Source organism: Equus caballus, chromosome 25 (genome assembly GCF_041296265.1).
Source record: "Equus caballus isolate H_3958 breed thoroughbred chromosome 25, TB-T2T, whole genome shotgun sequence".
NCBI classification, from domain to species: domain Eukaryota; kingdom Metazoa; phylum Chordata; class Mammalia; order Perissodactyla; family Equidae; genus Equus; species Equus caballus.
Genome location: NC_091708.1, coordinates 29,900,960 through 29,927,757, shown reverse-complemented (window position 1 = coordinate 29,927,757; position 26,798 = coordinate 29,900,960). Strand labels below are relative to the sequence as shown.

Sequence of the window (26,798 nt, the reverse complement as noted above, 5' to 3'; positions counted from 1 at the left end):
TAAGCCTTGGCCATCCAGAAGCGCCCCTGACTCCCAAGAAGGCGGGGCCTGGAGCAAGGCTGGGCTAAGGCGCGCCCCGAGGTGCAACCTTCGGATTGAGCCAGGGGTGGGGTGAAGCTGGGCAAGCTGGGTTGAGCCAGAGGGAACCAGGGGAGGCGCGAGGGGGTCCCTAAGTCTTAAGAATTTGGAGAGGGGTGCTGTGGCCAAAGAACATCGGGAGGGCGGCATTGGGGGATCTTGGGAAAGGAGAAGGGGCGACTGGGATTTGCACGAGGCCGGGCGGAGCCTCCGAAACGCTCGGGGTCTGCGGGGGGAGCCAGAGAAGGGGGCGGGCGGCGGGGCCCGGGGAGGCGGCGCGGCGGGGCGGGCCGAGCGAGAGGCGGAGCCGGGAGCTGGGGGCTGCTGGCGAGCGGCTCCCACGGCTCCTTAGCTCCGGCGTCCTGGTTCGCTTCGGCGTCCGCCGCTGCCGCCTCTTCTTCCTCCTCCTTCGCCACCGCCGCCGCGGCTCGCAGCACCGCAGCCGCTCCCGCCATGGCCGCCGCCGGCGCCCGGCGCAGCCCCGGCCCCGGCTTGGGGCTCCGGGGGCGGCTGAGGCTCGGCTTCCACCCGGCGCCGCCGCCGCCGCTGCTGCTCCTCCTGCTCCTGCTGCCGCCGCCGCCGCTGCTGGCCGGCGCCACCGCCGCCGCCTCGCGGGAGCCCGACAGCCCCTGCCGGCTCAAGACCGTCACGGTGTCCACGCTGCCCGCTCTGCGGGAGAGCGACATCGGCTGGAGCGGCGCCCGCGCCGGGGCCGGGACTGGGACCGGGGCCGGAGCTGCCGCCGCCGCCGCCGCCGCCGCGTCTCCGGGCGCCGCCGGCTCCACGGGCACTGCCGCCGAGTCGCGCCTCCTGCTCTTTGTGCGTAACGAGCTGCCCGGGCGCATCGCGGTGCAGGACGACCTGGACAACACCGAGCTGCCCTTCTTCACCCTGGGTAAGGCGGGGCGCCGGCACACGCGGGGTCCCAAGGAACCGCGAGCCCCTAAGTGAAGCCGACTGGCGGGGGCGCCCTGTGGATCCCCGCCCCGGGCTGCCCCGAGCGGGGTTGGGAGTGGGCAGCTGAGGGGCCCAGAGGGCATACAGGTGGTTGGAAAGGAGTACGGGCCAGGAGGTCCCGCAGAGCGCGTGGCGGGAGCTCGGGGGCGTGCCAACCCTCCCGCAGCGGTCCCTAGGTCTGTCAGTCCAGACGCTGAGCTCTGCCGCGATTTGTTCCTGACGTCGGGACCCCAGATCGCCGAGTGTGCTCGAGCTAGGGGCCAGGGTAGTCCCCTCTCCGAAGCCAGGTCCAGGTCCAGCCGCCCGCTGCTCCTCTGGGTATGGTCACTGGCCGCCCGCGGTTACCGCCCCCTCGCTCTCGCTTCGGAGTTGTTGACTCTGCTCTTCCGGATGGATTTTCCCGAGAATCGGAGCGGAGAAGCTGCACGTAGAATCATCCAGTCCGTGTAAACTCGGTTTCCGTATGGGTTGGGTGACCTTGGACATGTCGCTTCCCCTCTCTGGGCCTCAGTTTTGGCCATCCGTGCAATGGGGCTGGGGAGGATTGAGTGATTTCTGAGGACTGGGAATCTGAGCCCTAGGTCTTCACTTTCAGATTCTGCGATCGTCCCTCCTGTCGCATCGCTTTTCTAGTCCCCTCCCGGCGGAGAGCGGGTTTGTCCCCGCAACTGACTCTCTGGGCTCATAATAATAACTTAAAGGCCAGAAAAAAGAAGGGTAGAGGAAAAGGGTCGGGGTGGGGGCTCAAACGGAAAAGTTAATCAGAAAGTTCGCCAGCAGCTTGCTGCCTGCTGGTTCCCAGCGCGAATCCCGGAGGAGTCGGCCCTTCGGTGGAGCTGTGGGAAGCGCGGCTGATTTCCCACCCGGGTAATTGATAGCTTAATTATCTCGGAGAGCGTTTACAAAAATGTTGTTCCCCCTTCACTCTCCGGCGCTCGCTGATCGCTCGCTCACCCCTCCCCTCTTGGGGGCGCGGGGCGCGATTGGTTGTCGGTGTCTGGCCAACAACAGCGCCTGGAAGGCGCCGGGGGCTCGCCCGGAGACTCCCGAGCTCCTCTTCCCCGGATCCTTGCCTTCCCGGGATCCAGCTCAGCTCGGGCATCGCCGGGGTGATGGGCTCTCGCAGTCAGCGCCTTCAAGATCCCGGCTTGAACCTCTGAGGTTAACTCTTTTCTTGCCCAGCAGGCTCCAAAGAGGAATCAATGGACTAGACTCCTGTCTCCTGGGAGCCATAATATTATTTAATGTATTTTTGTGATTCCCCCCGCCCCCGTCCTTTCATGCTGGATGCCTCTGGAGATTTGAGCGTGAGCCAGGCCCTCTTGTTTTCTGCGCTTGAGCCTCGGGGGCTGGCCCCTCGGCTCTCCCCAGCTGGCTGTAACCTGAGCATGCTGAGCTTTCTGGAGGCGAGGCGGGAGAGCGCCTGGCAGGTTCCCAGGGGACTTCCCGCGGCGGCGCGTCTGGCTTGCGACACACACACGCACACACTCAAGCATACACACACGCGCGGACACGCACATACACACACACCAAGAGCGCTTCGCACGTGCACCTGTGGGGCTGCCTATTGCCAAGGAAGAGGATGAGGGGTGGAGATGGGTCTCCTTGGGGCGAAGAGCTAACCTTGGGCTCATGGCTCTCCCTCAGGGAAGGGTCTTTCCGGAGACGCGGAGGGTGGCCGGTGGCCACCACTTCCAATCCCACCCGTCTCCCTCCGCCCTCGCCGTCTCTCTACTCCAGGGCGCCCTGAGAGGTCAGGAGTGGGAACCTCACTAAACGGCTGTTTAAATGAGGGGGAAGGGGGACATTCTGGTGTATGGCGTGACTTGGAAGGGAAGACCTCAGAGCATTCCAGTTCCCCGAGGATGTGGAGGACCCGGTCCAGGCAGCTATCGGAGTCGTCCCAGAATTCCTGGAGCTGGCAATCTCTTTTTTTTTTTTTTTTTTTGAAACTTTGGTTTTCAAGAGGGAATGGGTGTCAGGGAGCTGGGGGCAAGCTGAGTGAGGAGCTAAGCGAGGAGCTGGAAGTCTTAAATCCCCCAGGACGTCAGCGTCAGCTGGAGAGTCTCCTGGTGCCGTCCACTTGGAGCCTCCCGCCTTCTCTGACGCATGCTGCTGAGCCCGGTGGCTGGGGACTGCCTGCTGTGGAGCGGCGGGTGCTGTCCTCCTTGGCAGCTCTGAGCCCTTTGGATGCATGTGGGGATTCGAGTTCCTGCCTCCTCCTCCCCCCGGCGCCCTGGACTGGCAGCTCAAGGCGCTCCTGCCGGGGATTTGGCTAGCGAGGTACACCAGATGGCCGAGTATAGCAGGAGCTGTGTAGGGAGACGTGGGCTTTTTATTTGTGTTGGTCTTCCACTGTTTGCTGTAAACACAGAGTGCACAATGAGCTCTGGGAGGGCCAGGCTGGCTGGAAATGAGGGCTGCTGAGGGGTGGCGGGAGGTACCCTGAGTCATTTATGGCCATATCTTTCTCTGGGTCCCGAGGCAGCCCCATCCCATCATCCCATCCCCAGACCTTTAAAACCCCCTTGCCCAGTGTCTGTGTCTGGCGGGTTCGATGAGTCTTTCACTACTTGCCAGTCTTTCACTACTAACTTGCGTATGCCACATCTGGTCGTGCAAAGTCAGAACATGCCAAATCCTGCCAATAGTGGGGTGTGTGGAGCCACCGCTAGGGGGTGCTGGTGTCTGCTAAAGCCCTAGGGCCATGCTTTGGGTTGTGGGCCCAAAGTGGTGGTGGTAAAATATCCCTGGCTTTAGGAGCTGGCCCGGTGGGATAGTGGTTAAGCTCATCCGCTCCCCTTTGCTGGCCTTGGATTTGCCGCACAGTGCCCGGGCGCGGACCTACGCACCTCTAATCAAGCCAGGCTGTGGTGCGTCCCTCGTGCAAAATAGAGGAAGATTCGTCCCGATGTTAGCTCAGCCACAATCTTCTTCAAGCAAAAAGAAGAAGACTGGCAATAGATGTTAGCTAAGGGCCAGTGTTCCTCACCAAAAAAAAAAAAAAAAAAAAAAAAAAAAAAGAAGAAAGAAAGAAAGAAAAAGAAAATGCTGGCTTTAAAGGAAGTGAATGGAACAAACAAAAGGTAGAGTTCCAGGGCCCGCCTGGGGCAGTGGTTAAGTGCGCACGTTCCGCTTTACCGGTTTGGATCCCGGGTGCCAACATGGCACCACTTGGCACGCCATGCTGTGGTAGGCATCCCACATATAAAGTAGAGAAGGATGGGCATGGATTTTAGCTCAGGGCCAGTCCTCGTCAGCGAAAAGAGGAGGATTGGTGGCAGTTAGCTCAGGGCTAATCTTCCTCAAAAAAAAAAAAAAGAAAAAAGGTACAATTTGCATTTTACCCTAAGTCCAGTTGGGGGACCTCAAGGTGGTTTCGCACACATTGCCTACCATCCCCATTCACCAAAGTCACCTACGTACCTGGCCATCCCTCCCTCTGTTCTGCCTCTCTTGTTTGAGTTATCAGTTCTCGTACTGGTAATGCCCAGACTTAAAAGACTTTTCTTCAGATCTTTTCCTCTCATATTTCTACTCTCCCCTTCATGTTCCAGCCTGCTTTATGTAGATGGAAGTTTCCCTCAGAGGTGAACGCTCCCCCAAGTTTCTGAGTCAAGACCTCTTCCGAAGAATCTGGGTATCAGTCAATTGCATCAACCATGTGAAATTCCCTGAAAGTGATCAAGGGATGGCAAATAGTTGTTGAATCCTTAATGGAGTGCAAAAAGCTTTACTCTTGCTTTTTATTATTCATTCACATAAAATATATGGAGTAGGCACCGCTATTATTCCCATTTTGCAGGTTGCAAAGCATTCTAGTCTGAGGTCACGCTGTGGGTAAAGGGCGGACCTGGAACTGGAATTTCAGTCTACCAGACACCTACATTCCTGGTAATTGCTGAACAGGCATCCTGAGCCAAATATGCATTGAGGGGCTGGTGACATTGATGCAGAAGCATGGTGCTGGGTCCTGTGGACCAATATCACAATCATCAACATGACAAGAGCCTTTCTTCAAAGAAAATTCAGCTACAATGGTGAGCTGAAGTATCAGAGTTTGAAAGTGAGGCCTGAGTTAAATGACCTCTAATGACCCTGCCACCTCGAAGTTCCATGACTCATGGGATGTCAAAGTGCATTCTATTTAATGGTTCCAATGAGTGATGGAGATGACATTCTGTGACATCAGGGAGGGAAGACATCTCTAGAGACTCAAAGAAGGCTGGAGATACTTCCTGGACAGGGAACAAAAACCTAGCTAGGCTTTGGAGGAAATGCTGGAAGAGAAGTTGAATGTTCCAATGCAGCTTGGGAACTTAATACTGGTTAGGATCCGGAAATCTCAGCTGTGGCCCACTGTGACCTTGAACAAGTCATTTATCCCCAGAGCATCAGTTCTTTGTGCTGTAATATGAGTGGGTAGATGAGCCCTAAAATAATCCTTTGCTATAAAGATTTTATGAACTTGAAGTGCCATGACCCACTCAGTCACTCTGACTAGTTCCTCTTGCTTCTCACTGTCTTCTTTCCTTTGCCAGTAACGTGGGAGTGTCGGGAAAGATTGATTTAAAAGAAAGAATTTGAACAGGAGCACCTGCCAGTGCAGAGCTTCCGAGGTGAACCCGCACATCACTCAGTCCTCATCTGCCCTCAGGCAGCCCCAGAGTCCGCTTGTGGATTTAGCTTTCATGCCCTACACGTAGAGAAATGGCATCCTTCTTCCTGTGCTTAACAATGGTCCGGCCGGACTGTTTATCACCAGTCTTGATTCAGTAAAAGCGGGGAACAGAGATAAAATTGAGTAATCACTCATTGTCAACATTCTTACTAATTTGCTTTGTCATGTAAATCCCACAGGTGGAGAGTGTGCTCTGTTATTTGCAGGAGACCCTGTGAACAAGGAAAAATTATCTGGTGGTGTGTCTTTAAATGCACCTGCTTGAGTAGATTTGGCAGTGTCCTGAAGATCTCTCCCAAAAAGATGCTCTTAGCAGGCAGCTGGTTGGCTGGGGTGGAAGAGAAAGACGCAGTCTGAAAATGTGAGCTTGGTCAGTTCTGCAAAGATTCCTTAAAATACAGACAAAAATGGACACCCAAAGAGAAAAGCCTCCAGAAGGACTGAGGGGCCAGGTCAGAATGGTTGCCTGAAGCAGGGAGTTTAGCCTAAGAAGAACAGCCCACAAAGGGCTGACAGAGCTTCCTTCAAATGTCAGCACAGAATGAGGAATGTGCTCTTTTCTGTCTAGTTCTAAGGAATGTTCAAAAGGTGAGATACTAAGGGGATGGAGTTCAATCCACAGGAAGACGTGTCTCATGGAGCTGTCCAGCATCCCGGCATTCTGACCCCTAGTGATGCTAGGATCCCGGTCCCAGGAAGGCTTGGAGCCGAGACGACACAACCATTTGGCAGGCATTTGGAGAAAGGATTCAAGCCCTGGGAGACTTTGAGGCTATCTGCCCTTTTTGGTTTCTGGTTTGATTCTCAAGATGGATGCCAGTTATTAAGACGGAGAAAGAACAGATACAAATAGTAGTAAGCTGAGTCTTCTGTAGGGATTTCTGACCACACGATATTCATTAAAGTCAATTCCAGTGTACTTTTCTGTATGGGTGAGAGAGGGAGAGATTCTGGGGTGGATAAGAAGGAGAATTTGATGTCTTTAAACAAAGCTAGGCTTAAAACACATATATACTATTTCCTCATTTGGGCACCAGGTCCCTTGTCACTAAATAAAGTATTTCAGTAGCACTCAAACTTCAAGGTCCCACCCTGCTGTGATGTTCCAGGTTTCTGGGACATTGTAACTAAGGGGCCTGGGAGGGAGGGTGTTCAGTGGTCTCTTATCTGAGTCTTTTCCTCATTTCCACTCACTTCTGTCACTCCATCCCCATCCCTTTGATGAAACCCACTTAATACTCACTTGAGGCAGAGAGGAATGTATTGGCTGCCCTTAGAAAGTACTATATTATGGAGAGGAAACGGGGGAGGGAGAGAGGAGGACTCCTTTCAGCTGTGTTAGAGAGCCTCAAGTTTGGTCAAGGCCAACCAGATTTGCTGTTTCCAGGGGTCAAGGACACCAGCCAAAAAAGCCCAGCTCTGCAAACTTTGTTGTGACCCAGAGCTTGATCATTTTCCTGAACTGGGCCCTCAGGCTGTAAGATCATTCTGTAATTTTATTTTACAACAGGTCCAGCAGTAGGATTGACCAGGCCTCTGGAAGGCAAAGCCTCGTGCTTCTCACCTCTTTGTCTTGCTGCAAACTAGGCCCTGGCTGCCCTAGGATGGTGTGAACATATGTACTGCGGGGAGAGAAGGATGGAGAGGGACCGTGACTTCTTGGGGTGAAGTCATGAAACTGTTACCATGACCAGCAACTTTGATGGGCTGACAGCATCACAGAGTTTCAGAGCACACTGAATCCACCCCCTTCATTTGATATGGTAATGCTGGAGCCCAGACACAGGAAGAAACCTGCTTCAGGACCAGTAGTTCAAACTTCAACCCAGTGGGCTTGAATCCCACTCCACACTTCTTTCCATCACGCTGGACCCCTACCACATCTTAGTGTCCACAACTTGGCTGCACGTCATCAATTGCACCACTCTCTCCTCCCCTCTCCTTGCAAAAAGACAGAAAACAAAAATCTAAGGCAAAATATGTGCCTAGGGAAATTGAATTTGTTCTCCTGCCCAAATATCCAGCTGGTTGGCTCTAGTCTCTCCTGAGAACCTGAGCTGATAGGTTTTGTTGTAGAGGAGGTGGAAGCCTCCATTGCCTTTCACTAGCTGCCTTTGGGGGTGAGCAGAAGAAGCTGCTCTTTTCCAGGAAGGGGAAGAGGCAGATTTAACCTTGAGGTGGAGCAGCATTATGAGGATGCTTCCTTCACCGAGCTGCTACTTTCCCAAGTTCTCGTGCTGACCAGCTAGTGGCAACAGAAGATTAACTATCGCGCGAGAGAGCTGGCTTTTCTTTCCTTCCAGCAGAGCTTGCAGCCTTCCTGCCCCAGAAGGAGGCAGGCAGCAGTGCTTGGCAGGACTTGCTCTATTCTCCCTCGCTCGCTCTCTCTGTTCGCGGGCTCTTCGCTGCTGTCTGTAGTTCTCTTGGACAGCAACCCCCATAAAGATTTCCCTGTGGATTGGAAAGGGGGTGGGTGGTGACTACACAATGTTAGATTCAGGACAGAAATATTTGTAGCTTCCTTCCTGGCACACTAGACCCTGCAGCCCCGTCTGTGAGTCAAAAATTGACAAAGATGTTGTATGTTAGAAACTGTTAGGGTTTTAACTATGAAGAAGAACCATTTCTCCATCCCCATTGTCACAGGCCCTGGCAGGCTCCATCCTCAGCACTTCTCTCTCCTGCGATTTCAACTGTCAACTCACTGGTCTGTCTGCCTCTGGTCTTATCCTCTCTAATCTATCGTCTGTACTTGGCAGACAGAGTGATTTCATTAAAAGCCCAAATCTGATCAGGGCTATCCTCTCCTAAAGCACTTCACGGATTCCCACTGGCTCACACTAAGAGTGTGAAGTTCAAGCTCCTTACTGTGGTTCAGGGTCCATGATCAAACTCTGCTCAGGATGTCCTATGCTAAGATGCCTTCCTTCTTGTTTTATAACTTTCCCCCATCACCCCCTGGGAAAATTCCTCCTTACCTTTCAAGACTGAATTCAAATGTCAACTTATCTTTGAAGCGTTCCCTGACCTCTTCACACTGGAGTTGAACACTCTGGCCTTTGGCACCGACTGCCAATATAAAGGCTACTATAACATCGGTTAGTCCTGAAGAACTACTGAGTACCCACAATGTTCTACGTGCTCTCGCAGGTGCTTAGAATAGATCAGAGAACAAAAGACAGAGATTCCTGCATTCAGAGAGCTTGTATCCAGGAGTGTGTGTGTGTGTGTGTGGGTGGGTGGGTGGGTGGTGGGGAGAGGATGGTAACAATAGAGGTAATAAATAAGAAAGCTATCTACAGTCATATGTACCACATAACGACATTTCGGTCAATGATGGACCACATGTATGATGGTGGTCCCATAAGATTAGTACCATAGCCTAGGTGTGTAGTGGGCTTGTGTAAGTACACTCTGATGTTCGTACAATGATGAAGTCGCCTAACGCTGCATTTCTCAGAACGTATCCCTGTCATTAAGCGACGAATGACTGTCGTATGTGAGAAGGTGATAAATTCTATTAAAAAGAGGGAAGAAGGTAAAACAGAAATTTTTCAGATGAGGAGATCGGTTTTAATATTAAATCAGGTAGAGAGAGGAGCTTATGGAGAAGGTAGGATTAGAAGGGAGACTTGAAGGTAAAGAAGGAGCTAGCCAAGCAGATAGTCAGAAGAGCGTTCCAGGGTAAGGAAGCACTTCAGCAAAGACCTGACTCTCGAGCACATCTGGAGGGCTCAAGGGCCAGCAAGAAGGCCAGCGTGGCTGGAGGAGGGTGACCAAGGGGTGGGCAGGATGGGACAGGAGAGGAGACACCAGTCACGCAGGGTCCTCCGGACTGCTCTCGGGGTTTGAGCTTTGACTCTGAGTGAAATGGAGAGCCAGGCAGGATTTTAAGCGAAAGAATGTCAATAGGTGACTTATGTTTTAGAAGAATTACTCAGGCTGCTCTGCAGAGAAGCCAAGTTGGAAGCAGGAAGTTCAGGTAAGAGAAGATGGTGGCTTGGAGCAGATGAGAGCAGAACTTATGTGTCTCTCTGTCTGTGCTGTTTGCCTGTGAGCTCCATAAGCAGTGAACTTAGCTCCCTCATCTGTAGGGCTGCAATGACTCACCCTGTGCTTGGCACATCCTAGGGGTTAAGGGGATCTTACATGATGAGAACCTCAGGTTTGCAAAGTCTTCCCAGAATCCATACTGGGCAAAACTAGAGAGGTGATGAAATTCCACTCATCCATTAAGGTTGAGCTGGAATGCCACCTCTGCCACTAAGCCTTCCTTCTTCTGAGCTTCAACAGCCATTTCCTCTACCTTCTCCTGCATCCTTAGGGTGTTGTAGCATGAGTAATGAGACCAGTTTGTTTAGAGGAAAGAGTGTTGGGTTTGGCGAAGACCTTGTCTTGAGAATCATGGAAGCCAGATAAGGGATTGGAATCTTTGCATTGTGGCAAACAGAGAGGAACTGAATGTTTTTGGGGAGATGATACATCGTGGTTTTTGGAGCATCATAATGTCATAAATGGTAAGACTTTAGGACATTTCCTAAATGAAACCCTTCTATGTGAAGATGGGGAAACTGAGGTCACTGTAGCAAGTCAGTGGTGGGGCAGGCCCCAGATCCCAGTCTATGGACTCCAAGTCTGATGTGTCTTCCTCCCACCTTAGGGAATGGCAGCTGGGCCACCGGGGGATGCAGGGAGCTGGTGTTCTAGACTTTACCTTTCTGGCATGGGGTAGGTTATGAACAAAGCAACCGTTTATTGAACATTTACTATACCCCAGATGCCATGCTGGTACATCTGTTATCTCATTTCATCCTTTCCATAAGACTGAAAGACAGATAGGGTTCATCCCTTCTTGTAAGTGAGCGGTGAGGCTCAGAGGGGTTAAGGAACATACCCAAGGTCACACAGCTATTATATGGCTGAGCTTGTTCCAAAGCCAGGTCTGCCTGGTTCCAAACTCTGTTCTCTCTCTGCCTCCCATGCTGCGCAGAGCTAGGAGTGCTCCTGAGTTTTCCTGTCTTTGACAACTTCTTACATTTTATGTCTTCCTCTTCTCATTACCAAGGAGTTACAGATACTTCTTATATAAGAACTTCAGGTGTGACAGCCTCACAGACCCGAGGGACTGAGCACCTTGATTCTGTGCTGCCAGGAGCTGACTCAGCATCTCCCTGGGCCCTGTCGCTCCTTGCTGGTTTGCCCAGAGAGCACCAGGCCTTGTCTCATTTTCTCTAGATGCCACTCATTATCCCTAGGCTACTCGACAAGCAAATTCCTACGCTTCTTTGCCTTCTTAAATCTTTTCCTTCCCTCCATCCTCTCTTCCTCTCTCTCCCTTCCTATTCCTTCCTTCTTCCCTTTCCACCTCTGTCTTCCCCCAGTGCTTAGGGAGTCCCCACCCCATGCTAGGCATAGCATTATACTAGGGGACCTGTGATCTAGTCCTTCCAGGAACTTCCAGAAGCTCCACGTTATCTTTTAGAGATCATCAGAGCATCTGAGATACAGCCCCTGTTTGACCAGGTGTGCTTCCTTGTTACTCCTCTGCTCAACTGTAAGTTGAGTTTTGTTCACCTAGTGCTTCTTAGCAGCATTGTGCAGTGTTTTTTTTCCTTGAGGAAGATTAGCCCTGAGCTAGCATCTACTGCCAATCCTCCTCTTTTTGCTGAGGAAGATTGGCCCTAAGCTAACATCTGTGCCCATCTTCCTCTATTTTATATGTGGGACGCCTGCCACAGCATGGCTTGACAAGTGGTGCATAGCTCCGTGCCCAGGATCCGAACTAGTGAACCCTGGGCCTCCAATGCGGATCGTGAACTTAACTGCTATGACACCGGGTCGGCCCCAGCATTGTGCAGTTTTTAGGTTCTCACTTTGCAAATGGGACCTGTCTTCTATTATCTATACACATGGGATATATATAATAATATTTAATATTTATATGTATATAATAAAGCTCTAAAATCCAAATAAATAGTGAAAACTTCTCCTAGAATATTATAACTGGGTAAAATAGTGCCTTCAAGATCCAGCCCAACTCCGTCACTTACCGGGCAAAGACAAGTACATTTTCCATGGTCCCTCAGCCAATCCAAAGCAAAATCCAGCCGCCAGCCCAGCTCCTCTGAGAGGCGGTGTGCTGGGGTGGAAAGGGTGCCAGCTCTGAAGACCCAAAGCCCTGGGATGGGATCCTGGATGCCCTCCTTCCTAACTGCATCTTTCTGTCTGCATCTCTCTGAGCCTCTATTTGCCCGCCAATAAAGTGAAGATAATTTAACGATCACTTCTCTGGGTTGATGGGATCAATAGTTTTGGACAGTCCTCCACACACTAAATTCTACTCGGTGCCCAGCACACTGCTCAGTTTTTACCTACACTAAGCTGTATGGATCTCTAGGGAGACTGTGTGTGCAGAGCACCCAGCACAGCGTCTGGCACACAGTTTGTGCTCTGTGCCACTTAGCCACCTGGAATCCTTTTTTTGGAAGGAGGTGGAGGTATGAATAAATAATGCACGCGAATTCCCTTTCCCTTCCCCCTTTTCCCACTCCAGCCGCGCTATGGTTACACCTCTTTGCTCCCTCCCCCACACCCCCCAGCCGGGCAAAAAAGGATGCAATTGACCATCCATCTCTGCTCCTTCTCCAGGAGCAGGGGAAGCGGGAGCTCCGGGGTTGTCTGAGGACAGTTTGGAGGGAAAAGCTCTGAGAGGCTGAGTCTAAGGCAGGTGGGTGTTGGGGGAGGCAAACGGGGCAGAATCCTCTCCCTTCTGGTGGCAGCTGCCTGACAAAGCTTTGCTCTCAGGCGCCCAGGGAAGTCACGAGTGGCTTTGCAAGCAGCCGAAAAGGGAAGGAACATTTCCATTAGCAGAATCAGCAGTAAAGAGATTTCCAGTCACAGTAATAGCTGCATTTGGGGGAATCATTTCAGTGGTGGCTGTGGGCGGAGGAGGGAAGGGTGCGGGGCGGCCGGGGAAGGCTCCGGGAGGCGTCTGGTCTGCTTGTTCAGAGCTGAGAGACAGCACCGAAGGAGAACCAGGTGCCAGACACAGAACAACTATCTGGGAGCTGGGCTGGTCATTGGACAAACGTTCTGGACCTCCTACCTCCCTCCAAATGCACAGAGCCCCATTCTCAGGAGACTCTACGGGAGGCTGCAGACTCATTTTATGCTGCCCTTGCTCTGATTACGGGGTTACTCTTGTCAAGACTTCAGGGCCAGCAGCAACTTCCGAGGCTCCTGGGATTTGTAGGTGGGAAATCTCCCACATTATATAGCTCAGACTTTCCTAAAGTTAGCTACCCATCAGATCACCTTGAACCCAGGTTCTCACTCCCAGACCTGCTGACGCACCTGGGGAGGGGCCTGGGAATCTGTGCTTTAACAAGTGTGCCAACTCGTTGGTGTGTCCCTGGAGCACCTCTGTGAAGTGGCTCCTGGGTACCTCTTCAGCCTCTCCTCGTGAGGTTCCCTGTCACACTTTAGGCTCCAGCCCCACTGCTGACTTGCCGATCTCTGAGAGCCGCATGCTTATTCCCCCAACCTGACCCCAGAATGGAAATGCTGTTCTCTCTGCTTAGAATGTTTTTCCTGTCCCTGAGTCACCTGGCCAACTCCTAGTCTTAGCTCCCCTATTACCTGAGAAACCCTCTGTTTCTCCTTCAAGGCTCAGATAGAATTGTTTTTTCTGAATCCACATACCCCACTGGTAGGATTGCCATATTTAGTGAATAAAAATACAAAACCTAAAATACAGGATGCCCAGTTAAGCTTGAATTTCAGATAAACCATCAGTACTGGCTGAGTGTAAGTATGTCCCCTGCAATATTTGGGACCTAGTTATGTAAAAATGACTCAATGAGTATCAGAAATTCAAATTTAACTGGGCATCCTGTATTTTCTCTAGCAACCTTCAGGGACACTGTGTTTCTTTCTCTCTTGTTAGGGACCACACTACTGATGTGGGGTTTGCTCCCCAAACCTGCTCTCCCCACTCACCCCATCTCAGGAAATCAAAACACCATTCATGCTGTTACTCAAGCGAAGGAGTCATCTGTGATGTTTCCTTTCTCTGGGCTCCCTCGTCCTTTCAGTCAACCAGCCCTGTTGTTTTACTTCTAAAATGACTTTCAAAATTATTCACTTCTCCTAATTTCCTACTGCCATCACCTTTGTCCAAGCCACCATCTTTTCTCACTTGGGCTATTATATCTGTCTCCTAACTGGTCTTTCTACTGCCTCTCTATCCCATCCTTTCTTTCTACCATATGGTATATAGCACATGGGCTAGATCCATGTGCTCGCTGCCTGTTTTTGTATGGCCCCGAAGCCTATTTACTCTTTCAAATAAGTGAAAGAAATCAAAAGAAGAAGAATATTTCATGATATGTGACAATTATAGGAAATTCAGTTGGCGGTGTCCATAAATAAAGATTAGTTGGAACACAACCACGCTCATTGGTGCGTGTATTGTCGATGATGGCTTTCACCCTACAATGGTGGAGCTGAGTGGTGGCAACAATGATTATCTGGCCTACAAAGCTTAAAATATTTTTACAAACTGTCCCTTTACAGAAAAAGTTGGGCAACCCTGCTCTATATAGTGGTCAGAGTGATCTTTCCCAAAAAGCAAATTAGATCTTGCCACTCTCCTGTTTCAAACCTTTAGTGGTTTCTCATTGCTCTTAAGATAAAATCCTAATTCCTTTTCAGAGTCTAGAATATCCTATATAATTTGCCTTCCTCTCTGAGTTCATCTTCCGTTTTCCTCCCTGCTCCCAAAACTCGAATATCACCTCCTCCAGGAAGTCTTCCCTGACTGAAGTAGCACCCTCTCCCTCTATCGTTCTATTCTATTTATTTTTAATAACCTTTACCTCACATCTCCTTCAAGGTGGGAAGTGTGTTTTATTCATCCTTGCTTTCTGACCTATATAGTGCAGGACACAGCACATAGTAGGTGCCAGGTGGATATTTCCTGATAAAATGAATGAAACATGGGTGGGAATGGGGTGATAGTTTGTGAACACCACCTTAGAGGTACCCACCTCACTGGGTTGTTCTGTTGCTTATTAGCAGATTGTTATGAGGATTCCAGGAGCTAAAGTTTGTAAAACGTGGAACAGAGCCTGCCACTCGGGAAGGCTACCTAGGTGTTTGTTAAAATAAACACACAAAAATAGGCCTGTACCTTAGTCCCTAGGACCTGCCTCCTCCCCTTTTTCTCTGCAGTTGGAAGGCGTTTAGGGCAATTTGAAGAAAGTCCTATGAATAAAGACCTCATGGAACCCAGGGGGCAAGGTCATCTGGTGGCCAGGACGGGGAGCCAGGAGTCCTGGGGTTTGGGCCTAGGTCTGCTGGGTGTGGTCACGTCTCTTCTGCTTTCTGGGCTTCCCTCTATTTCTGATGTGATGAGATTAAACCAAGCGATCTGTGAGGTTCTTCTCAGCCCCTTGGCTCAGCAGGAGCCCAGGAGGGAGAGGAGGGTCCCCTCAGGGAGCTTCTGAGGCTGGAAGCTGCTACAGCAGGATAAAGCAGACTCCCTCGCTTCCTTCCTTCCCCCCTCTCTGCATCCTTCCTGGGGCCTCTGAAGATCAAACCCTCAGCTCTGAACCCAGGTGCAGCTCACATTTTCGAGCCCAGTCTCACACTAATTTGTTAGGGAACCTTCTTCAATTACTTTCTCTCCAGCCTCCCCCAGGGAGGGAGACTGGAGAAGCTGACCACCCAAAGTAACCAATTACCTGTCTGCCAATAGCAAGGCTCCTCTTGTCCCTCCCTCCCTTCTTTTCTCTCTCCACTTCATTCTCCTGGCCTCTCTAAACTACTTCTCCAAACCGCAGAGGCCCCTAGGGAATGGCTGTGCTTACCTGCCTCTCTGCTTCCAGCCAGGGAACAGAAGCCCCCCGCACCCCAAGGGGGACAGCAGGTGAGAAGGCTGGTGGCTGAGAAAGGACAGCTGCAAACCTTGGAAAGCCAAACAGGTTTTGCAAGTCTGCTGAATACAAACTGTGCTAGATGGGGAGGAAAATGCCTTGGATTCTAGTTTTTTTCTGCCATTCACTTGCTGTGTGACCTCAGATAAATGACAGTTCCTCTCCGGGTCTCAGATGAGGTTAAGGGAATATCGTCAGAGCCAGCTCTCCTTCAGGAAGCTGGGGAAGATTGGGCTGCGTAGGGTATTCCATGAGAGAAGGGAAACCTTCCAGTCTTGTTTGCTCCCGGAATCCCAGGTGCCTAGAGCTGTGCCCATCACATAGGAGGCGCATACTAAATGTTTATTGAATGGCTAAATGGAAAATGTATGTGATCAGACATTACTAAACAATAACTGAATCACCGCCTCAGATTCCTCTCAATGTGATGCCTTCATCAGTCACTACGATCAGATCAACTGGGATTTGCATGGGACGTGAATTCCGTTCACATTCCCTAGACTAGACCAGTGCACTTAAAGCCCCTGGTTCACCTTAAGCTCCTCTTGCCTGGAGCTAAGCCCCTTCAGTCTCATTCGGTGGTTCTGCCATCTGAGACCCTGTGCTGAGTCCCTGGGGGCTCAGAAATGCAAGGAGTTCATCCCGACAGTCTAACAGTCTCTTGGGATAATAACATTTGCACTTTTTCATTTTTAAAAAAACTCCTTTTCATGGCTATTTTTAGTATCTCCATATTACAGAGGAAGACAGGGCCGTTCAGAGAGATCAAGTCAATTGTACAAGGTCACATAGTAAATGGGATTAGCTGTATTTATTTTTAAAAGGAATCTTTGTATCACTATCACGAATGGAACTCCAGAATAACTTGCTATAAATGGAAGACAGCCTGTAAAAGAAAATATGTAACTACTGAAGTAATATATATATAGTAATATATATATATAGTAGTGTATATATATATATTCCCAACGCTTTGGGAAACATCAAGCTAGCCCAACCACTGAGAAGAGATATTTGTTTAAAATTTATAATTTGCCCGCTTAATTGCCAGATTTCCTCTAATATATACATTTGAAAAATATCTTTCCTGCCTTATAACTACTACCCATCTTTTAAGATCCAGCTTGAGTGTACCTTTACTGCTTCCAAGATGACTTTCCCGGCTCCTCCAAAACAGTCATCTCCCAAGCTCTTTGTATCTTCACTGCAGTCCGTGTTTTCATGGAAATATTGTGGTGCTTTAATTGTCTGTCTCTCTCACTAGTCTGTAAGCTTCCTTAGTTAAACATCATGTCTCTTTAATATCCACAACTCCAGCAGCTAGCGCATGCATGCTTATTGAATTTTTAAGCTTAATTTTAAATTTTAACAAAAGGAATACAAACCGGTAACAAATTCAGACAATTCAAGAATATTGTAAAGGAAGAAGTGAAAGTCTCTCCTCTGCCTGATCTCCTTCCCTGAAAGTGATCGTGATGAAGAGTTTGCTGGATTCTTGTGGAATGCGGAGTAAATTGGTACCCGAGCAGCCACCTTTGGTGATGCACAGAGAGGAAGTGACTTGTCCAAGGTCACTTTGGCAAGTTTCTTGCAAGCTACTCAGGGATATTGATGAAGCCGTCTTTTTGTTAGGGCATTGGTTTTTCAGACTGAGTTCCACGATAGATCAGGGCAGTATGAGTTGCTCTGGGCTTCAACTAAAGAGATTTCCATTTTTATCTGTCTGTAACACTGGAGCTCCAATGTCATTTGAACAAAAGATTCCACAGCTTAAAAAAAAGTCTTCTACAAGCACCATACTATGCCTAGACCACAGCATCATCCTCCACGCCCTGGGTACAATATATTGGAAAGGAGATAGTTAATGTTCCTGCCATAATATTCGATGGAGATAGCGTGCTTAGCGAAAGCTCACTGACCATCTTATATTCAATATTAAGCTGGCTTTACAAAGCTGCTGCACGCATGATCAGGCCTCAGAATCTACCTCCAGATTTCCTCCAAGCCTCAGGCAAGAAATCATCTTCTTTACTGACCCCTACTTGGGAAAAAAAAAAAAAAATATATATATATAATGTATATGTAGATATAAATGTGTGTCTACATGTATACATACATTGTGTGTGTGTATATATACATATATGTGTACATACATACATATATACACACACATACATGTGCATACATACATGCAGATACATAGAGAATATGATAATGATTCTTCTGTCTGGGGAACTAAAAGAAGAAACTGAACCCAGCAAGAGAAAAGCCAGAAAGGGAACAATTACGACAATGAGTCGGGGGCGGGTGTCTCTTTCTTTCTGGCACAGTATTTGACATGATTGATAAAGCAGTGCTTCTCTTCTTCTTTAAACTTTTTTCTCACTCAGGTCGGGATGCAGACTATTCAGGAGAGGGTTACCCGGGTTTAGGTTGAGTTCTTTAGTTTAGAAACCCTCATTTATGAAGCCGTGAGAATTGGCAGTTGGTCAGTTACTTGAAAAAGTCTATTAAATCAGGGAATCATAAAAAATAATAATGCACCTGAAACATTTCATTTTAACTTAAAATACGTAAATGTGGGTGCTTTTGCCAATTATTTGATGTAGGCCCAGGGCCTCTTCTTTGAGGTCAGCTGATTGCAGTCCTGTGCCATCTTTCTTGCATAAACCATGCTCATAATGCACCAAATATGATGTCCAATGTGGGTTTCATTAAAGGGGACTGAGGACTCAAACATGCTTGCCAAGTAATTCTTCCAGAGTTTTATGATTCCTTTCTAAATTTTTATAGTTGTCGTACCTGACCTAACTCAATAGCAATATTTAAGTGACTTTATTTTTACAGTAAAATCAACTTAGTTCTCATAGAAACTGCCTTCTTTTGATGTTCATAAATTTTTAATCTCCACAATATTTCGTTAAGTTTTGTAATTATAAGAAACACACAGGCATGAATAGGTTTGGGAAACAAACTGGCTCTCTGTGCAAAGGCAAGTCGCCTGGTGGCGAAGTCCTAAATGTGTTGGAGAGGAAGTATCTTTGGAGCGTGACCCTTCAGGGCTAGTGAGCTTGAGGAAGTTTTATAGGAATGCCGGAGGGTGCTGGTTAAACTGGCGGTCAGTGGAGAGAAGGCCAGCTAAAAGCTTTTGAAATATGTACATGTTTCAGGTTCGTGGAGGCATTAAGTCGCAGAAAGTTTAGTGTTTGCCTTTAGCATTTTGCCTAAAACTCTGATTTAAAGAAGAGGAGAAGACAACTCATTTGCACTGTTGGTGGGAATGTAAATTGGTGCAGCCACTATGGAAAACAGTATGGAGGTTCCTCAAAAAATTAAAAATAGAACTACCGTATGATCCAGCTATCCCACTTCTGGGTATTTATCCAAAGGGAACGAAAACAGTATCCCGAAGAGATAACCTGTACACCCATGTTCACTGAAGCATTATCCACAATAACCAAGATATGGAAACAAAGCTAAGTGGCAATCAACAGATGAATGGAAAAAGGAAGATGTGGTATATACATATGATGGAATATTATTCAGCCATGAGAAAGAAGGAAATCCTGCCATTTGTGGCAGCGTGGACAGAACTGCGGGGCATTATGCTAAGTGAAATAAATCAGACAGAGAAAGACGGATGCTGTATGATATCACTTATATGTGGAATCTAAAAAAGCCAAACTCATAGAAACAGATACTAGAATGGTCGTTACCAGGGGCTGGGGCTGGGAGAGAAATGGAGAGATGTTGGTCAAAGGGTACAAACTTCCAGTTATAAGATGAGTAAGTTCTAGGTTCTGATATACAGGATGGTGATTATAGTTGAATAAGTGAAAAGCAATAGGATATACTGGAGTATATGAGGAAGCCATTTGACTTAAAACTAATTTGGCCTGACCTTGTTTTTCCAGAAAGGCCTGACGTGGCCTGTTGAGCATGCATTGCATTGTACATTTGCTTTAAATATTTACAATGTCCCAAAGCCAAGAATGATGCCCTTAAAGACAGGGACGTTGCCTTCCCCATATCAGCATTTCTTTAAGGATGAGCATTTCTTCCCAGAAACGAAGGATTAATTACCGACCTGCTTTAACTCATCTTCTGACCACTGACCTGCCGCCCCCTGACTTGTTGTGCTCACTTTGTGACCACTGACCTGCTGTGCTAGCAAAGCATCTCATGAAAGTAGTAAAAGAGATACTCCTGTCATATGTGATGTACGCTCTTTGTTCCCAGATGGTATATAACCACTCTGTACACCCCACTTCTTTGGAGAACTTCCTTCCTTGGTGGAAAAATTCTCCTGGGGCCTAGTCCTCAATGTGGCTCATAATAAAGTCAACCCAATTTTGATTTATAGATTGACTATGCGTTATCTGCATTGACATAGTTAACAATGCTATATTATAGACTTGAAATTTGCTAAGAAAGTAGATCTTGAATGTTCTCACGACAAAAATGAAATGGTAATTATGTGATGGGATGGTGGTGTTAGCAAATACTATGGTGGTAATCATTTGCAGTGTATAAATGTATCAAATCAACACATTGTACACCTTAAATTTACACAGTGTTATATGTCAATTATATCTCAATAAAGCTGGAAAAAATAATTAAAAATAAAGAAGAAGAAACTGAGTCTCAGAGATGAGTCAGGAAGTCAAGTCGTTGGAGTCTTGAAGTTCATGGCCCCTCCTGGACTCCACAGCTGTTGTCACTGATGCCGTTTTTCTTTTGGGTGGCCTTTCAAGGGATTCCCCCCAACACTTTTCCTGTTTTACGGATAAAGAAATGTGGTTCAGATAGTGAAGTGCCCTAGCAAGGGATGCAGAGCAAAGTAGGGTAACTGTTTAATTCCCACATCACATTGATTTCCTGAATGCCATTCCAAGTATTTCTTTGCTCAGGGGTAGTTTTTTAATATATTTTTAAAAATAATTAAACCTGGGGCCGGTCCAGTGGTGTAGTGGTTAAGTTTACGTGTTCTGCTTAGGCGGCCCGGGGTTAGTAGGTTCAGATCCTGGCTGGGACCTACACACTGCTTATTAAGCCATGCTGTGGCAGTTGTCCTACATAGAAAGTAGAGGAAGATGGGCACGAATGTTAGTTCAGGGCCAATCTTCCTTGGCAAAAAGGAGGATTGGTGGTAGATGTTAGCTCAGGTCTAATCTTCCTCAAAAAAAGCCCAAAATCAAACCTTATGGAAGAATTTTTTTTCCCCATCTGTGACCACACCTGATCTTTCCATCACCTATTGAGGGAATTAGATAGAGCATGTCCTCTTTGTCCTCACCACAGATCCCCTCATATACACACATACAGTTTGACAGCACCTCTCTGTAGCTCTGTCTATCCACACACCAACTCTCCAGGCCATTCAAATTTAGAACTTTTCGGACCCTCGGGCCTAGCCAGACCAGCCGTCATATTGCACAGAGGGAGACCAAAGCCCAGAGGAAGGCCAGTACCTTGCGTACTACAGTCAGGGGGCTGGGACTGCTTATGAACGCAGACCTCCATCCACCCAGCCCCGTGTTCTTTCGCCTCGACTCGGTTCCCTGCACAGCCCGGGTCTCCCAGCGTGCCCACCTGCTGGGGAGAGTCGGGCAGGTAATGAGAGGGCAGAGTGTGTGAGGGGGCTGCCAGGAGCTCCCGTGCTTTATGAGGTGCAGAGTATAATTCAAAACCCATTTTGGGGACGTCTCGCCCCATAAAATCTCCTGCAGCAGGAATGGCTGGGAATTTGTTTTGACTTCCCCAGCACATGTTTTTTTTTTTTTTGAGGAAGATTAGCCCTGAGCTAACATCTGCTGCCAATCCTCCTCTTTTTTTGCTGAGGAAGACTGGCCTTGAGCTGACATCCATGCCATCTTCCTCTACTTTATATGTGGGACGCCTGCCACAGCATGGCTTGACAAGTGGTGCGTAGGTCCGCACCCGGGATCCGAACCGGCAAACCTTGGGACACCAAAGTGAAATGTGAGAACTTAACCACTGCGACACCAGGCCAGCCCCCCCAGCACATGTTTTTAAATACCTCTTCTCTCCATCTCATTTTCCTCTTTTTTCTTCTTTCTTTTCTTCTACTCAGTTCTTATTGGATGATAAGCCCCGGGTGGCTTCTGAGGGGACACATTGGGGGTGGTGTTGGGGGAAGAGATCCTGCTGTACAGGTTAATGGGCTGGCAAATGGTTGTGAAAAGGCTCACCCTTCTTGGATGATTCTTCCTCTGCAAAGACATCCGCTCAGGAAATGACTTCAGGGATCTGCCTCCCACAATTACAGTTAGACTTTTAGATCCGTTCTTATTTTGGGCAAAATAAGGCTGCTGTACAGCCTTGTATCATGTAATCCAGTAGCAGCTACTCCTTCCTCATTTCCCTGCCCTCCTTCGTCTTATGACATCTCTCTCCCAGTCTCTCACAATACTGCTTCAGTTCCTTCCTTCTAGTAGATGCTTCCTATGCTGCCCGAAGGATCATTCCCAAAGGTCATTTCTCCCTCCCTTAGCATCCTCAGTGGCTTACAGGATTAATAGCAAACTCCTTGGCATCTGAGCCCTCCACCTAAGGACCAAAGCCACCTTAACTATTCTTCCCTCTCTATTCCTCTGCCTACACTTCAGCCAAACTGAGTTTTTTACTGCTCCAAGAAAACAAGCTCCGCTTCTGCATTTCTAGGACTTTGCTCAAGGCCTGTCCTCCACCATGGATGCGCTTGTTCTCCTCCATTTCAGCTGGCGGGACCCGATCTATCCTTCATGAGCTGCTTTCTTTCTTTTTTTTTTTTTTAAAGATTTTATTTTTTTCCTTTTTCTCCCCAAAGCCCCCCGGTACATAGTTGTATATTCTTCGTTGTGGGTCCTTCTAGTTGTGGCATGTGGGACGCCGCCTCAGCGTGGTCTGATGAGCAGTGCCATGTCCGCGCCCAGGATTCGAACCAACGAAACACTGGGCCGCCTGCAGCGGAGCACGTGAACCTAACCACTCGGCCACGGGGCCAGCCCCCCATGAGCTGCTTTCTTTATGGAAACTTCCATCCTTATTGCTTCTTCCTCGTTCCTTCCTCCCCTAATTCAGATTTGAGTAACTTTATTCAGGAAACTTTATTTATCTCTCTCTTAAGCCACCTCTCTTATATTAAAATATGTGTGGCCGTGTCTTATCTGATCGTTTACCTGCATAGTCCAATACAGTAGAAAGTAGCCACATGTGTCCATTGAGCACTGGAAGTGTGGCTAGCGTGACTGAGGGACTCAATTTTAAATTTAACTTTGTTTAAATTTAAATAATAGCCATATGTGGGTTGTGGTTATCATATTGAACAGGACAGAGACAGAACATGCCCATCATTGCAGAAAATTCTGTTGAACAGCCCTACTCATGAAATCCTTGAGGGGAGGGCTGGGGTCTTTTTTTGTATCTTGTTCCTAGTACAAGGCCTGTTATTGAATAGGCGTCAATAAATGTAGGTAGAACGGACATTTAGGCATGACTCTGTAACCACTAGCCTCAAAGAGATCCAGTTTTAAGAAAGAAACTCACAGCAATTTCCTTTTAAAACACACCAACGTTTGCTAATAACAATATCGCTTCATAAGCTTTGATTTGCAAAGTCTGGTACATCTTAGAGTCCAGGGTGTCTGAGATTAATTCATTAATGACACTCAGTAGTGGGAATTCCTGGCTCCTGATGGGTCATTTCTCAGCCATGCCTTTTCTTCCCATCTCAGTTTCCGCCCTCCCTGCCCAGAGCAGTCGAGCCCCGAGCTGGGCCTCAGACAGAGGAGCCCCGGCAGGTCGCATTCCCTGGGATGCAGGTGCGCACGGGGCTGTCTGACATGAATGTACAGGTTTGAGCTTCTGTGGTGTTTCATGGAAGATTTATGGGTGTTTCTTCGAGAGAGAACTCCTGAAAACTGTCCCCTGTGAGTGATGGGGTGAGAATGGAATGCAAGCATCTCTCCTTGCTTCTCCTCCCCCATCCTTGTTTCATTCTTCTCTTTTTCTCCTCAGTTTCCCCTTCATTCCCACTTTCTCTTTAACCTCTTTCCTCTTTCCTCTCTGTTCCTTCAATATCCTTCTGTACTTTTTTCTTTTTGCTCTTAAGGTCTCTTTTCTTCTCTCTCCTTACCTCGCCATGTGTCTGTCTGCCTTTCTCCCTGTATCTCTTTTAGTCCCTCTCTGTCTACTCCCCACACCCTTGAGTTCTTTTTAGAATCCCTGAGCACAGGTCACTCCTGTCTGCCTACCCTGACCAGAGAAACCAGCTCAAGCATCTTGTTGATCACCGTGGCCCCATGCGCAGCTCAGAGCTGGCTACCTCTGGTCAAAGCCAGACACGGCAGCAAGGGGTTTGGAACAAGGGAGAGAAGGTGGGTGAGACTCTTGGCCAAGGTGGGCGGGGCCTTGCAGGGTGCAGCTCGACCCACCTTCTAGCGTCAGGGCCTCTGTTCTCCATGGAGCTGCCTCCGTGGCGGCCCCTGTTGTCGATTGTGATTCCAAGTGTCCTGAATCACTTTAGAGGCCTCTGTGACCACTTGGTCCCTCTTGTGCAAATTTGGCCGTGACCTTGATTTTCAGCGTGAGGTGGGTTTTTGAGAGCAGTTGGCAAAGAATCTGAGGTCTTATTCCTATTTTGCTAAATATTCGAAGCTCTTTTTCTGAGACTCTGGTGGGCTCCTCTTTCTCAGCCTCCTCTGCTGATCTTGTACTATTCATCACCAGCTCTTTTTTTAAAGGCTTTTTCCTCGGGGCATTGGAAACATCTGCTGGAGAGTTTCAGACGGAAAGTTGCAAGAATGAGAAACCTTCTGAAGAGATGATCCCTTCTAAAATTTCAACCCTTGGCTGTAACTGACAGTGAAAGGCGCCCAAGCTGAGTTACCTTATCCCCAAAGTACCACGTGCCCTTTTGAGTTTGACCTTCAGGACATATGCTTCATTAGCTTGCAAGGGTTTATAGTCCTTTAATATAGCAATTGGTCCTGAGTCAAGAGGAGCTCTTGTTTCCGAAGACAAAACGAACGAAAGAACAAAACAAAGAACAAGAGGAAGGAGAGGAGGAGGAGGAAGAGGAGCGGGAGGAGGGAAGCTAGAAAAGAAAACAGGCTAGTAACCATTTTTTTCCTCGTTTGTAAATTTTTTCCCAGCGTTATTGAGATAAATTATCATATACCATTGTGTAAGTTTAAGGTACACAACACGATGATTTGATACACACATATATATTGTGAAATGTTTACGGCTATCATGTTCATTAACACATCCTTCAGCTCGCATAATTACCATGGTGGTGGTGGTGCTGTGGTGAGAACATTAAACCTCCACCATCATAGCAACTTTCAAGTATACAATACACTTGTCAACTAGAGTCATCAGGCTGTGCGTTAGATCCCTGGAGCTTATTCATCTTATACCTGGAAGCTTGTATCCTCCGATCAGCATCTCCCCATTTCCCCACCTCTCAGCCCCTGGCCTCCACCATTCTGCTATCTGTTTCTAGGAGTTCGATCTCACATGTAAGTTAGATCATGCGGTATTTGTCTTTCTCTGTCTGACTTATTTCACTTAGCATAATGCCCTCAAGGCCCATCCATGTTGTCACAGTGATAACTTTGTTTGTAATGAACTCTGGATAGCCACTTCATCTTATTTATTTAATTTTTTAATTTTAGTGAGGTCACAGTGGTTTATAACATTGTGTAAATTTCAGGTGTACATCATTATATTTCAGTTTCTGTATAGACTGTGTTCACCACAAAAAGTCTAGTCTCCATCCATCACCATACATATGTGCCCCTTTACCCTTTTGCCCAGCCCCTGCCCCCTTCCCTTCTGGCAACCACCAGACTGTTCTCTATATCTGTGTGCTTGTTTGCTTGTTTTTCCTCCACATATGAGTGTAATCATACAGTGTTTGTCTTTCTTTGTCTGACTTATTTTGTTTAGCATAATGCCTTCAAGGTCCATCCATCTTGTTGTGAATGGCACAAGTTCATCTTTTTTAATGGTTGAATAGTATTCCACTGTATATATATATATACATATACATTGTATATGTATATATATATATATACACACATATTGGAATAGCATCCCAATGTATACATATACATTACATTGTATATATATATACATATATATACATCTACATATATGTATACATATATATACAGTATGTGTATATATATATACCACATCTTCTTTATCCATTCATCCATTGATGGGCACTTAGATTGCTTACAAGTCTTGCCTATTGTCAATAATGCTATAATGAACATAGAGATGCATGTATCTTTTTGAATTAGTCGTTTCACGTTCTTTGGATAAATCCCTGCAGGGTAGACTTAAATTTGCTTCTGGAGCAGGAGTGGAAGTGTCTCTTGTAATCCTTGGACTTCTCCCCTTGGGTTCCCCCACTTTATTTAGCCTATAACCAAAGCTTTTTAATTTTCCTCCCAACATGTCTTTTGAATCCATCCATCTTTTTGCATCTCTAGCCTGGTACAAATCACTCTCATCTCTGACCTATAATTCAATAGATTCCTGACTGGTCTCTCAGATTCACTCTTGCTCTTACTTCCCTCCCAGCCCTTCCCAATCCATTCTCACATGCTGCCAGAATGACTTTCTAAATTTGTGCATCAAATCGTGCCTCTTCTCTGCTTGTCTTCACCATGACTTCCCGTTGTGCTTATAATGAAAGACATGGTCCCTAACCAAGGTCTACAAGATACTCAGCTTTGGCTGCATACTAGAAGACAGGGGAAGTTTTTAAAAGAGCTAGGACCTGGAATCTACCCTAAGCCAATTAAATCAGTATAATTGGGGGTTAGACAGTTTGGCAGTTTTGTACAATGCTAAGCATACTCTTATCTTATGACCCAGCAATTACATTCCTTGGTATTTACTCAAATGAGTGGAAAACTTATGTCAACACAAAAACATGCACATGAAAGTTTACAGCAGCGTTACTCAAAATTTCCAAAACTTGGAAGCAGCCAAGGATGTTTGTCAATATATGAATGGATACATAAACTGTGGTACATCCAGACAATGAAATAGTATTCAGCGATAAAAGAAATGAGCTGTCAAGCCACAAAAAGACATGGAGGACCCTTGAAATCATATTGCTAAGTGAA

At 47.7% G+C, this 26,798-nt stretch overlaps 1 protein-coding gene across 7 annotated transcripts in view; it reads left to right on the top strand.

Moving 5' to 3' along the window:
• The first annotated feature begins 361 nt into the window (after positions 1–361).
• ASTN2 (astrotactin 2) overlaps positions 362–26,798 on the top strand; it is an 828,204-nt gene continuing 801,767 nt past the window's right edge. For 5 of the 7 annotated variants that reach the window (XM_070251110.1, XM_070251108.1, XM_070251107.1 and 2 more), the window contains exon 1: positions 377–973. In XM_070251110.1, the coding sequence (XP_070107211.1) occupies positions 532–973 (442 nt within the window). In that variant the 5' untranslated portion in view covers positions 377–531. Of the gene's footprint in view, positions 974–26,798 lie in introns of all 7 variants that reach the window. The other 2 variants (XM_023628756.2, XM_023628754.2) reach the window with 2 other exon arrangements.